Source organism: Pongo abelii, chromosome 10 (genome assembly GCF_028885655.2).
Source record: "Pongo abelii isolate AG06213 chromosome 10, NHGRI_mPonAbe1-v2.0_pri, whole genome shotgun sequence".
In the NCBI taxonomy this organism is placed as follows: domain Eukaryota; kingdom Metazoa; phylum Chordata; class Mammalia; order Primates; family Hominidae; genus Pongo; species Pongo abelii.
Window position 1 is genome coordinate 92,713,004 of NC_071995.2, and position 14,629 is coordinate 92,727,632.

The following is a 14,629-nucleotide window of genomic DNA, read 5'->3' on the forward strand; positions in this document are numbered from 1 at the left end:
CACAGTAAACATATATGTTATATATGTAAAAATACCTGTATATGTAAATATGTCTATATTTATAGATATATGTACATATTTCATATAACTTTAAATATAACACAAAGAGCTTTCTAATTATTTTTATAGCTAAATAGTATTTCCTTGTTTGTACTGTAGTTTACTTAACCAGTTCCCTATTGCTGGAGATTTAAGTTGTTTTAATCTTTTCTTTATAACATACAATGCTACAATGAATATATGTCATTTCATATATATGTGTGTGTGTGTGTTTGTGTGTGTGTGTATATATATGTGAGGGGCTGCAGGGTCCAAGGGTATGTGCTTTATAATTTTGATAGATGATGCCAAATTACCTTCTAAAGAGGTCTGGCTTCCACCACTGAGGAAACATACTAATTTAAACCCAGCATCTATGGCTATCAGGACGAGCTTCAGTGCAAGCCACACTAAGTAGCTTTTTCAGGAAACTGATTGGTAAATCCTGGACCACAGAACTTTTTGATAACTTGTAAAAAAAGAAAGAAAGAAAAACAGAGAGAGAGAAAGAAAGAAAGGGAAGGAAGGAAAGAAAGGAAGGAAGGAAAGAAAGAGAGAGAGAAAGAAAAAGAAAGAGAGGTAGGGAGGAAAGGAAAGGAAGGGAGGGGAGGGGAGGGGAGGGAAGGGAAGGGAAGGAAAAGCTTCTTTGCCACAATTCAGAGTTCTAGAGAGAATATTGGTGCTTCATTTCCAAGGTACCAAGTAAATAAATCAATGTTGCACCCAACTAGATCTTTCCAGGTGCTGACCATCTGCATCAATGATACTCCAAGAGTAAATAAAATAAGCCCTCAATAAAAACTGCAGTGCAGCTCCTAATTTACGTAAAATGGATGAGTGGTGGTGTAAAGTATGTTTTTACTTTGTTATTTTAAAGCAAACCCCACAGACACGATGTCATTTCACCTCAACATATTTCGTTATGCATCTCTCAAAAACTAGTTATTTTCTTAAATAATTGTAACCATAATGCCATGATCACAGCTAATAAAATTATCAGTCATTCTTTAGGATCACTTACTATCCAGTCTGTGTAACTAAATATTCCCAACTGATTCAAAAAGGTATTTTAAATGGTTTTGTTCAAATTGGTATCTGCACAAAGTCCTCAAACCAAATTTGGTTGTTCTATTATCTAGAGCAGTCTCCTCCCTTACTTTTATTCCCTGCTACTGACTTCACTGAAAAAACCAGGTATTTTGCCCTATAGAATGTCTCTTATCATATGTTCGGCTTTTTGCTTCCTTGTGGTGTCATTTAGCTTGTTCTTCTACTCCTGCTTCCTAGTGCTAAATGGAAGTTAGCGCTAAAGACTTGATTAGATTCAGTTTCAACCTTATTGGCAAGAATACATTATGGGTGGTGCTGCCCAATGATGCTTTTGCCGTGATGAATTCCTGAAGAGATGCCAGGGCAGCAGCTTCTCTTCTCTTGATCCTTCCTTAAGAATATTTCTATCAGTGTTTGTTTAAAAAAAAAAAAAACTGGCTTCCTGTTTCTCTTTCCCTATACAACTGCTTTCCAGAACCAGATCAGCTGAATCTGAGCTGATTAATACAGCTAATAAATTAGAGACAGCAAATCCTGGCAAGCCCATACCTTGGTCAGTGCCTGTCCCTTGGCTTCACTTACAGGGTTCTGTAGAGCAGTGTTAGCCAAGAGAACTTTCTGTGGTGATAGAAATGTTCTACATCTGTACTCTCCAATATGGTAGCCAGTCACTATAGGTAGCTAGTGAACACTTGAAATGTTGCTAGTGTTTTTAATTAAATGTAAATTTTTAATTAAATTTACATAGCCATTATGTGGCTAGTGGCTATCATATTTGATAGTGCAGCTATAAAGTCATTTTAAAATGACTTGAGACACACACCTTTCCCGCCTCCCTTAGGACCTAACTGCTTCTGTTTTAAAAAGAGCTTTTAAGAAGTCGTATTTCATATGTTTGGTTAGTGAGATTGACTTTTACAAAGCTGCTGCTGAATTTGGTGAGCAGTCCAAGGGCTTCAAGGGAGTCACTATTTGCACCAAATCCACCTGGGCTTGGCCCAAGCAGATGATGGAAGGAAGTCACTGATCGCAGGGCAAAGCTAGACTCGGGCCCAGGTCCTGGAAAGGGGAAGTGAATGCGGGAAGTTCTCTGTGTGCAAAATTGATAAAAAGCCTTTGGCTAAACAGCAAATACCTAACTGCCATCAGGATATGTGGGAACAGGCAAATTATTGATTAGTAGATGTGTGAAGTAGACTTTGTCCAAAAAGAATCTCACGTGCCAAATTTTTCTTTTCAAACCATGCACCCAATGTGGCTGATGTCTACAGTGGTAGAGATATGAATATGGATAATCATCTGGATGTGTTCAAACTGACAAAATGTTGAACACCTTCACTTTTCAAAGTAGTGGGTACAAATTCTGTTAGGTACAAAGATGATTAAAGGTTAGGTACAAATGTGATTAAGACATGGTCCCAGGCCGGGCACGGTGGCTCACGCCTGTAATCCCAACACTTTGGGAGGCAGAGGTGGGCAGATCACCTCAGGTCAGGAGTTCGAGACCAGCCTGGCCAACATGTTGAAACCCCGTCTCTACTAAAAATACAAAAATTAGCTGGGTGTGGTGGCGCATGTCTGTAGTCCCAGCTATTCAGGAGGCTGAGGCAAGAGAATGGCTTGAACCTGGGAGGCGGAGGTTGCAGTGAGCCAAGATCGCACCACTGCACTCTAGTCTGGGTGACAGAGTAAGACTCCATCTCAAAAAAAAAAAAAAAAAAAAAAAGACATGGTCCCTGCCCAAAAGGAGCTTGCAATCTAGTAACAGATTATTATCTATTGACTATTGATTATGTGCTAAGCATCTTTCATAGTTCTTATTTGATCCTTACAAAACTGTAATAAGGAAGGCACTATTAGCCCCATTTTAGAGATGAGGAAATTGAGGCCTAGGGAGATGAAGTTACCAGTTCAAAGTAGTGCAGCTACTTAAAGGATGGAGGCAGGATGCAAACTCAAGCTTAAGCCACCATTATACTTCTCTAGCACTATAGGATTAGAGTATCCCAATGGGTCTTCATACCCACACTTCAAACCCTGCCTTCTCACCATCTCCTCTTGCTCCTCAACTCGAAGCCCTGCCAGGGCCTCCTCTCTCTTATCTACAGTAAAAGGCAGGCTGTTTACACGGGCCTACAAGACCCTTGATTATCATTCCCCTGTTATCTTACTATCTTCCTGTTAACTCCTCTACCTCTCTCCACTGAAGCCACCCTGGCCTCCTCCCATTTTAGTTTCTTTGCACTGGCAGGGCTGCTTTTAAGAACATGTTTCATTCAAGTATGAAAATAACTCATCTCCTGCAAGTCTAAATAAATATCACCTTTTCAATGACACCTACCCTGAACATTTATTCTCTTAACCCCTGACCCCACTATATTTTATAATTTACTTTTTTCTTATTAATAGTCTGCCGTTACTCACCCCACCACACACACACAAGAATGTAAGTTCTATGAGGTCAGGAGCTCTCCCTTCCCCATTTTGTTCACTGCCATTTTTCAAACACCCAGAACAGTGCTGGGTACATAATGGGTGTTGGGTAGATGTTTGTTGACTGAAGATGGATGAAGCTCAGGTGTGTCCAACTTCAAAACCACTGAGTACTGAGTCACACTTGTGTATATTTTATATATGAACACAAACCCACTTGTATCTGCCAGGTTAATCTGGGTCACTTCTGACTGTATGATGATCAGAGTATCCTGTGCAAATACATGTGGGAGCTACTTCCTTTAATTTCTAGTCTCTCTTGAGACAGCACTAATGAAGCTGTCACTTGTGGCTTCCTATAGGGCCAGACATGGTCAGAAATTGTGGTCAGCCAGCTTCCACATATGAGGATACTACCCCAGCCCTGAAGAGTGACTTTTTTTGTTTGTTCATTTTTGGTGACTTTGCCCTTACAAAAGAAGAAATATTATGCTTGTTATTACCAACCTTGTTGAGGACTGAGATGTGGGAGGATGATTAAGGAGCATGGTACCTTAGGCAGTATTTATAGTGAGTGAAAAAGGGTGTAGCTTTATGATTAAGCTACAATTTTTGCCACCCTGCTATTCAAAGTATTGAATAGAGGCCGGGCGTGGTGGCTCACGCCTGTTATCCTAGCACTTGGGGAGGCCGAGGCAAGTGGATCACGAGGTCAGGAGATCAAGACCATCCTGGCCAACATAGTGAAACCCCATCTCTACTAAAAAAAATTAGCCGGGCCTGGTGCATCTATAGTCCCAGGTACTTGGGAGGCTGAGGCAGTGGAATCACTTGAACCTGTGGGAGGCGGAGGTTGCAGTGAGCCAAGATCATGCCACTGCACTCCAGCCTGGTGACAGACCGAGACTCCGTCTCAAAAAAAAAAAAAAAAAAAAAGAAGAAGTATTAAATAGAAATCATGTTTCTCTTTTTGAAAAAAAAAATAGGTTATTCTTGGTGAGAATTTGACTTCAAATTGTCCAGAAGTTATCTATGAAATTAAAGAAGAGACACCTGTTTTCTACAAACTCGTTCCTGATCCTGTGAAGAATATCTACATTTATCTAACAGCTGGGAAAGAGGTAGGTAGAAATACTAGTTATTGCTTCTGATTTATTAATAAAAATAGTTTAATTGATGTCATTATCTAGTAGCAAAGCTTTTACTTTGAACTACAGAGTTTAAGCAGTGCCCCAGGCTTCGAGGAGACCCGCAGTGGTTCACAGGCACGGAATTAAAAACCTTACTGACTGTCAGTAAGTAAGCAAGAAATATTATCTATTTAGACAATTTTATTATTGGCTATATTTCCAGTGCCAAGTTTTTCAGAGGAGGGCGTGCTTGCAAATGGGTGCATAATCAGCAAGGTAACTGAATTTACACATTTATTGTGTGGGCACTGAACGGTTAGATGCATTTATGAATATACCCAATGGGACTGGCTTTGGAATTTGGGGTTAATATCAGGCCACAGTCTCATACACATTCATGAACTAGGAAATATATGGTACTCACCCTCCCCCTCTTCATTTATCTTGCTGTTTTGGCTTTTCTTTTGCTTTTGCTTACTGAAATAAAAGTAATGTATTTTTATATTTTCTTCATCTTTACCAAGTGCTGTCACGAAGGGAAGGGGAAAAGAAACTAATTGTTAGTGAGTCTCTACTATGCATTAGTCACTTTTCTTTGCATGATCTCTGTCTAGATGCATAGAATTGTGTACATACACATACACACAAGTGTAGAAAACAGTGTTAATGAAATGTGTTACTGACCGGGCATAGTGGCTCATGCCTGTCATCCCAGCACTTTGGGAGGCTGAAGCGGGAGGATCACTTGAGGCCAGGAGTTTAAGGCTGCAGTGAGCCATGATCAAACTACTGTACCCTAGCCTGGGTGACAGAGCAAGACCCCGTCTCAAAAAAAAAAAAAAAAAAAAAAATGCTGGGCATGGTGGCTCACGCCTATAATCCTAGCACTTTGGGAAGCCAAGGCAGGGATCAGCTGAGTTCAAAAGTTCAAGACCAGCCTGGGCAACATGATGAAACCCCATCTCCACTAAAAATACAAACAATTAGCTGGGCGTGGTGGTGCATGCCTGTAATCCCAGCTACTTGGGAGGCTGAAGAACAAGAATCGCTTAAAACCAGGAGATGGAGTTTGCAGTGAGCTGACATCACACCACTGTACCCCAGCCTGGGCAACAGAGTGAGAGTCTGTCTCAAAAAAGAAAAAAAAAAAAAAGAAGAAGAAAAAGAAATGTGTTATTAATTCAATAAAAAGAAATGTGTTATTAATTTATTTTATGTGAAGAATCTAAGACTTGGAGAGGTTAAATAACTTGTTCAAGAATATCTATATCTATCTATCTGTCTGTCTGTCTGTCTGTCTGTCTATCTATCTATCTATCTATCTATCTATTTATCTATTTATAGGTTAGCCTTTGCAGGGCTGGGACAAAAACTCAACCCTGATTCCAAAGCCTGTGATAAATGATATTAAATCCAAAATTTGTGAAAACTGGACATTCCCTGGCTCAGTGGTTTTGACCTATGACCGTTTGAACATGGAAAATGCAAAGAAGATAATTGAGACTTACATAATTATATAATGAATGTAACAGATACTCTCAGCCCAACCCTGGTTTTCCATTCTTTTCCTTTCAGTCATTCTAAGGAGAATAGCAATGACAGCAATCTACATATGCGTTTTGAGTCACAGATAAGATGTGCAAGCAATTTGTAGTTTCTGGTATTCTTATAAAGACGATACTGTTCTTTGCACATTGAAAAGTCAGTTATATCAAAATGACCGCATTGAGATGGCCACATCTTCCCACAGAGCTTGTAAACCAGTCCTTCACCATATAGAATCTCCTATGCCAATCTGTTCACCATTCAGACACTGGTGTTTCTGTTTCTTCCCTGGGGATCCCATCTTTGGAAGACTTTTGTCTACCTAACAAACTGCACATACTAAGTAACAGTTCCCATTCCCAGGGTTTATTTATCAAGGGCATCTCAAAACTGCCGGTCAGAGTACTGACTGTGCTCCCACATGGAGCTGATAAAATTCCAACCCAAAGCAAAGAAACTTGATATCTTGCTTAATCCGTGCATGTTTTTCCATTCAGCTTTTTGAAATATTGCACATAGCTCATAAGTCCCCATTACTTCCTCATGGATAGTAATGGAACCCCAGAACTCTGGACCCTAGGCTGGGAACCACTATGAAAAGCCACCAGTAGTTAATGGGTTCCCACTTTCTAGAAAGCAAAAAGTTCTAGCCTCTGGTCATTCAAAGCCTGAAGTCCTGGGGAGAGTTTTTGACTGGGCATCAAAGCTGGTTAGCCCTGCATTCTTCACTGAGGATTACTGCTAGAGATCCTACTATTTGAACTCTGGCTGAGCAAATATAACCCCTAAAGAGACAAAGTCCAAGGAAGGCTCTTGGGGAGATAAGAACAGCCAAACTAATAAGCTATGGGATATCCATAAAATGGTATGATATGGGGCCGCTAAAAATAATCATATGAAGATGTATGCATTGATGTGGAATAGTCACTACGGTCTGTTATTAAATTAGAGAGCAGGTCTAATGTAGTATTTTTAGTGTCCTCTCTCTCTTTTTTTTTTTTTTGATGGAGTGTTGCTTTGTCACCCAGCCTGGAGTGCAGTGTCGCAATCTCAGCTCACTGCAACCTCTGCCTCCATAGGTTCAAGCAATTCTCCTGTCTCAGCCTCCCTAGTAGCTGGGACTACAGTCACATGCTACCATGCCCGGCTAATTTTTGTATTTTTTTTTTTAATAGGGACGGTCAGGCTGGTCTCGAACTCCTGACCTCAGGTGATCCACCCACCTCGGCCTCCCAAAGTGCTGGTATTATAGGCGTGAGCCACCTCGCCTGGCCCTCTCTCATTTTTTTTTGAAACAGAGTCTCACTGTCGCCCAGGCTGGAGTGCAGTGGTGTGATCTTGGCTCACTGCAACCTCCACCTCCTGAGTTCAAGGGATTCTCCTGCCTCAGCCTCCCGACTAGCTGGGATTACAGGTGCCCACCACTATGCCCAGCTAAATTTTGTATTTTTAGTAGAGACAGAGTTGGCCAGACTGGTCTCGAACTCCAGGCCTGAAGTGATCTGTCTGTCTCAGCCTCCCAAAGTGCTGGGATTACAGGTGTGAGCCACCACGCCCGGCCAGTGTCCTCCCTCTTATACAGAGTTATATTTGTGTGTTTAAATAGACTGAGTAATAGTTCTCAGAGAATGTTCTGGAGACCCATATTCCACAGAATGTTCTGAGCAAAAGTGGTCCCAGAACCAGCTGTTACATACTATACCCCTCCTGGAATACTGTGAGGCTCAGCATATTCAAAGGCTCTGAGAAGCCCTGTGCTAAGGAAACCTGTTTTGCTTTTTCGGTCTAAGGTTTTATGTTTGCTGGATCATGGAACCCTTTTCTTGCATAATAGCAGTAACCAATACTTATTGAACATTTAGTACCTGTCAGACAATAGTTCATAATAACCCCATGAAGTCGTGATCCATTTTACAGGTGAGGAAACAAGGTTAGAGAGATTGCATGGCACTTATTAAAATCCGTCAGTGTTACAGAGGCATTTGTGAACTACAAGGAAATACCTCCATTCTGGTTAATTCCGGCTCAGGATCATGGGCTGCCGGCTGCATCTGTCAGCAGTGTTGGGGACTATGAAATGGAAGGGCGTGGTTATCCTTCATGAAGTCAACTTGGAACTGAAGGATCCACCTCAGGATAGTCCCTGTTTTCCTCACAAAATAGAGAAAAATAGAGAGCTCCCTTCTAGAACTCTTTATTTCTCTAACCTGCTAAAGAAGTTATTTATACTATCTAGCATGTACAATTTCCTGGCATAATGAGTTCTACAAGTTCCGTTACTACCTGCTGTGTGGTTTTGCCTGCAGAAAGTGCTCTGTGTGATGCTCAGTTACTCCCTGCCTCTCACCGCCCTACTTGGAGGCTCTGACTGGCTGCCTAGATGTCTGGGTCTGCCCAGCTGGGGTGCCCTCTTTGTGGGCTGCTGTTTCCTGACAATGGCAAGAGGCAGCTCTAGGGACGGGGAAATGATTTGACTACTCCCCGTTTCTTTTATTTTCAACTCCATTGGAGGGGTGTGAGCAAAACAAGCCAGGAGCTGAGGTGACGGCGCTGCCCCTGGCAGGGGTGTGGGAGGGCCTGGTCCCTGGTCCTCCTCATTTCCACATTGAGTGCCAACCTCCTGCTGACACTCCTGGGGCAGAGCCTTTGCTATTCCCTAATACTCATTTCCAAAATGCCATTGGCCACAGATGGACTGTCTCTGTATGAAAACCAGGCAACCTGATTCCATAATCTGTATGGAAATCGTTAGCAGATCGGAAACCCAACTGCGCGTCAGACTCACCTGAGAGAGCTCTTAAAATACAGATTCCTGGCCAGACACAGTGGTGCACGCCTGCAACCTCAGCACTTTTGGGAGGAGTGCTTTGAGCCCAGAAGTTCAAAACCAGCCTGGGCAACACAGTGAGACCCTGTGTCTTTAAGAAAAAAATCTTTTAAATGAAAAAATACACATTCCTAGGCTCCGCCCCCAGACTTAGCGAGAGTCTCTGCAGCAGAGGCCTGGGAATACGCACTGTCAAAAGCTCCCCAGGTGATTCTGATGCAACGACTTCATGTCCTGGAACTTGAGACCCACTGCCCAGTGCCAATATAGAGGTGTTCTGAGTTCAAGTTGATAAACAGGCTCTTTTTGGCCCTTCATTAGAGAAGGTGTTGTAGTTTTCCTGCTGTTGCTTATAATTCCATCTGAACCATTGTCCTCTTTCCTTTTAGGTGAGGAGAATTCGTGTTGCAAACTGCAATAAACATAAATCCTGTTCGGAGTGTTTAACAGCCACAGACCCTCACTGCGGTTGGTGCCATTCGCTACAAAGGTATCTCCTGAATTCTTTCTCACCAACTCGCATTTTCGAAAGAGTGTCATGAGGCAGAACACTTGTTGCCCTACTTTAACGATCCATTCCAGTGACCTGAGGGAACTGATCTCTTCCTCGACTAAAATCTCGTTGTGCAGTCCTAATGAATTCTCGAAGATGTTTCCAGCAGCGTCCGTGCTATGCAGTCACTGGACCCGGGGACTCCCCAGTCTAGGGGCGGGAGGGGCAGGTGTGTAGCCTTCAGGAGAACGGGCGAGAGCAGGCAGGTTTGGCTTTTACTTTCTCCAGAGTTCGCCAAGACTCAAGAGAGAGGCAAAAGGGCCCACCCTCCGAGAAGATAAAAGAATAGAGATGTCTGAAAATTTTTCAGTTGAATCCCCATCATGTATGTCATGTATTCTGTTCGCTCTGCAGAAGCCTCGTTATTGATGGCGCCGTCTCCTAATGCGCCGCGCAGCTGTGGGCCTGATGTACAATCTCAGTCCCCGGGCAGAATCTGCCCAGCCTGGTCTGGAATGACGATGCTCACGACCCATCTAGGCTCAGGGGCGACTCGGAGCGGCTTCCCCGCCATGGCAGTTTCCTAGCGTCGCTGGGCCCGGCCTGGTTGGATTCGCCGTCGCCATGGCAACCCAGTACTGGGGCTCTTGCCGGAGAAGCAAAGGAGGAGAGAGCCTTCGCTGCAGCTCAGGCAGGAAAGAGAGAGAGAGAGAGAGAGAAAAAAAAAACCCAAAAAAACCCGTAACAGTGTCTGTCAGTTTGGTGCTTTCAGTTTTTAAAGGTGAAAAGGATAAGAAAGAGCAGAGCAGGTGGAGAGATGCTGAAGGCTGAACCAGGGGACAGTTTGGGGATAGAAAAGAGGAGGAGGAAAAGAATTGGTGACTGAAGTGGGAGGCAGCCAAGAGAAATGAAGGGAGAGGGGGAAATGCAATACAAGGAAGAGGTTTAGGAAACAAATCAAAAATATGGGGATGGAATTAATTAAGAGTTCACGGGGGAAGGCGCAATCCGAGCTGCAGCGAGGGGAATAATTGCCCCTGCCATTTGCTACGCTTCCTTACCGGGCTGTTTCCGTCAGAGTCACTGGCAGACAAACGAAGCAAGGGCCAGAAAAATGCTCATGAATAATTCACTGATCATGAACGGGATTTATTTGTTGCACACTCACTGAGCAGTCTTGCCATAATCTTTTAGATCCATTCATTTATGTAGCATCCTGTCTGTATTTGTAGAGCTGTATACAGGAGTCAATTCGATAATGGTGGCGACGATGGTGGTGATTAAATAGCCACATGGAGCTAGCGGCTAACGCATCAACAAGCTCAGCTCTGGAGCTTGTGGGAGATGTCCAAGCTGGTGATATGAATTTGGAAGTTGGTAGTATTTTAGATGGTACTTAGAGAAGCCTTAAGACCAGATGAAGGAGTGAGTGTTGATTGAGGAGAGAAGTTTGAGAACTGAGCATTGAGGGGCTGTGGTGTTTAGGGGTTGGGGAGAAGGAGGGGAAACAGAACAAGAAATAAGGAGGGAGCAGTCAGAAGGGAAAGAGGAAAAACTAGAGAAGGTGGTCTCCTGGAAGCCAAGGAAAGAAAGGAGGAGGAAGTGATCCACTGGGTCAGATTCAGCTGAGAGGTCAAGCAGGAGAAGAAAAGAATGGATCCATTGCACTTAGCCTGTGACAGTGGGTGACTGCTGGGAATGCCATTGTTAGGAGTGGCGCTAAATCCACAAGAGACAATGGGAAAATAAGACCTTAAGCAGGGACAGCTTAGAGAAGCTTTACTGAGAAAGGCAGCTGAAAAAATGAAGCAGACACTGAAAGCGAAAGTAGAGTCCAAAGAATTTTGTCTTTTTGTCTTTTTTTTTTTTGAGTTGGACTCTGGCTTTGTCTCCCAGGCTGGAGTGCAGTGGCATGATCTTGGCTCACTGCAATCTCCACCTCCGAGGTTCAAGCCTATTCTCCTGCCTCAGCCTCCCGAGTAGCTGGGATTACTGGTACGTGCCACCATGCCCGACTAATTTTTGTATTTTTAGTAGAGATGGGGTTTCACCATGTTGGCCAGGGTGGTCTCGAACTCCTGACCTCAGGTGATCCGCCTGCCTCAGCCTCCCAAATTGCTGGAATTACAGCCGTGAGCCACCACACCCAGCCAGTTTTGTCTTTTTAAGATGCATGAAATAACAGTGCATGTCTGCACTGTTGGGAAAATTCCAGAAGAGAAGGAGAAACGGATGATACAGGAGAGAGAAGGGTTGTGGAGTGTTGTCTTTCAGCAGGTGGAAGAAAATATGATTTGTTGTGCCAGTAGGGAGGCCAGCCTCAGACAGGAGCACTAGCCCCTCACCCTCAGTGATAGGAGGGAAGGTAGGGACTCTGGGCCCGAGCATGGGGAGGCGGCAGGGGCCTGTGTGGTGTCTTCTCCTATTGCTCACATTATTTTCAGTGGCGTAAGGCCATTGAGAATGAGGTGAGGGAGGAAGCATGAGGAAGCAATGAGGTGAGGCAGGAGGTTTGAGGAAAAAAGAGAGAGAAGGAGTGAACTGGAAGACTGGGAGAGAGAATAGAGTAGGGAAATATCAAGCGGTTGCCAGGCAGCATTAGGGCCCGCTTGAGGTTGCTGGTCTTGTGTTTGAAGTGAGAGCCGTAAGCATGGTTTTGTCTTTCTCAAGCTGCGTTCAGCTTTGGTGGTATAGCTGTAGACTCAGAAAAGTTAGCTTTAGCCAGTTTGGAGGCTTTGCCAGAAAATACATCAAGAAAGGAGAGAGTGGCCAGGGAGCTGAGGGAGCATGTAAGGAATGGGTGATGATATTGATATGGATGTTGATTCATATAATGATGGCACTTGGGCTCTAAGGAGGGAAGTAAGGACCTGACGGGGGTAGGGATGTGAAAAGGTGGCAGGGTCTGTGTTGGAAGTTGAGGTTGAGTTTAAAGATTGTTAGGGGCAGGCGCGGTGTCTCACGCCTATATTCCCAGCTTTTTGGGAGGCCAAAGCGGGTGGATCACTTGAGCCCAAGAGTTTGAGACCAGCCTGGGCAACATGGCAAAGACCCCATCTCTACAAAAAATACAAACATTAGCTGAATGTGGTGGTATGTGCTTGTGGTCCCAGCTACTCGGGAGGTTAAGGTGGGAGGCTTGCTTGAGTCCCAGAGGCAGAAGTTGCAGTGAGCTGAGATCACACCTCTGCTTTCCAGCTTGGATGACAAAGTGAGATCCTGTCTCAAAAAAAAAAAAAAAAAAAAATTGTTGGAACTAGAGAATTGGAAAGGGGAATTATTGGACTGTGGGGGCTTGATATTGAGGTCATGGAGGGGTGGAGTTATTGGCAGTGACAGGGTCTGCCATGTAATTGTCAAGATCATTGGCAGAGAGGGGTCAAGGAACTGAGGTGGTTACCAGAGTACTAAATGGCTCCATCATCTGTGTGGAAATCGCAGTCACCAAGAGAGTGAGGAGCTACATATTCAAGGAATGAAGGGAAGTGACCAGGGCTGGGGTGGTCTGTAATGATCACAGTGAGGAGGGACCTGGGGTGGTTTGAGCTGACAGCATGGGCTTCGAAGCTGGGGAGGAAATGTTGGAAAGAGAGAAGAAGGATCTTCCAGAAGAGGCTGCAAGACACAAGTAGGACAGCTAGATGAGGGAGAGGAAGCAGCCAGGCCTTGAGAGGGGCCTGGGGAAGCTGTGGCCTCGAGGGAGAGCTGGTTTCAGTAATATTGAGAAGGGAAAAGGAACAATCAGAGAAGAGGTTGAAGACATGGGGGCTTCTGTTGATAACTGGCTGTAAGTTATAGTCTTTTGTTTGTTTTGAGACAGGGTCTCATCCTGTCACCCAGGCTGGAGTGCAGTGGTACAATCAGCTCACTAAAGCCTAGACCTCCCCAGGCTCAGGTGATCCTTCCACTGCAGTCTCCCAAGTAGTTGGGACCACAGGTGTGCACCACCATGCCCAGTTTTTTTTTGTATTTTGTAGAGACAGGGTTTCACCAGGTTGCCCAGGCTGGTCTTGAACTCCTGGGCTCAAGCAATCCTCCTTCCTGGGCCTCCCAAAGTGTTAGAATTAGAGACGTGGGCCACCACGCCTGGCCAAAAGCCTGCTTCTGCTCTTCCTCCCTCACCCCTATCCCAATGTGCTCCAAGAAGAGTGATTCATTTAAAATACAAATCAGATTATGTCACTCCCCAGCTTAATACCCTCCGCTGGCTTTCCATCTTAGAACTCAGTCTGACTCCCTTGCTGCCAGGGCCTGCATACCAGGCTTTCCGTGATCTGGCCTTTCACCACTTCTCTGACCTGTCATGCCATTCTCTCCTTTGTTTACTTAACCCCAGACATCCTGATTTAAGACTATGCTAAGCATGTTCCTGCCCCAGGGCCTTTGCATGTGCTGTTTCCTCAGTCTAGTGCATTCTTCCCCACATCTTTCTATGGCAGACTCTTTCTTGACTGTCTGGTCCTAGAGCACACATCTCTCTGCACCTGCCTACCCAGTCTTCAGTAGCCTCCCCTTACTCACAGTGACATTACTGTTTTATTTTCTTCATGGCCCATCACTATTAGGAATGACCTTACTTCTCTACCTCTCTTTATTGAAATGTGCTCAGAAAAACATAAGTTAAATGAATGAGATAGGCTGAGTGATTGGTCGACTCTACCAATAGCAGGTTAAGACTTGTGCCTTAAGTCTTATAAGACATTCTGAAGTCATGGAGCAATGGCCCATCACAGCCACATCAGATCACTTGGTTTCAGACAGCCTGGGTTCTGGCCTACAATGAAATGAAACTAAATCTCATATCTGTGACTCATGTGAAGCTCCCAGTACCATTCAAAATTAGGAATTCTAAAGGGGGATGTTTTCTTATAACGGTAGAGCATCCCACTCTGTTTATTTTAAATGTCATGGATTTATTTAGAAAAATAATTTATTTTCTCTGTTGAGAAGGTTGAGTTTTCTTGCATACATGTCTAGAAAGTGGAATGGTGGGGAGAGGCAAGAAAACTATCTGCACTTCCTTTTGATCAGATGTTAAGAATAGGCATCCAGACTGGGCATGGTGGCTCACGCCTGTAATCCCAGCACTTTGGGAGGCTGAGACAGGTGGAT

General features: G+C 44.2%; 1 protein-coding gene across 3 annotated transcripts in view; it reads left to right on the forward strand.

Annotated features, from left to right (window-relative positions):
* Positions 1-14,629, forward strand: part of PLXNC1 (plexin C1) — a 159,301-nt gene that overhangs the window by 28,223 nt on the left and 116,449 nt on the right. For all 3 annotated transcript variants that reach the window (XM_002823595.5, XM_054527490.2, XM_054527491.2), the window contains exons 3-4: positions 4,509-4,643; positions 9,414-9,514. In XM_002823595.5, coding sequence (XP_002823641.3) covers positions 4,509-4,643; positions 9,414-9,514 — 236 coding nt within the window. The remainder of the gene's footprint in view (positions 1-4,508; positions 4,644-9,413; positions 9,515-14,629) is intronic.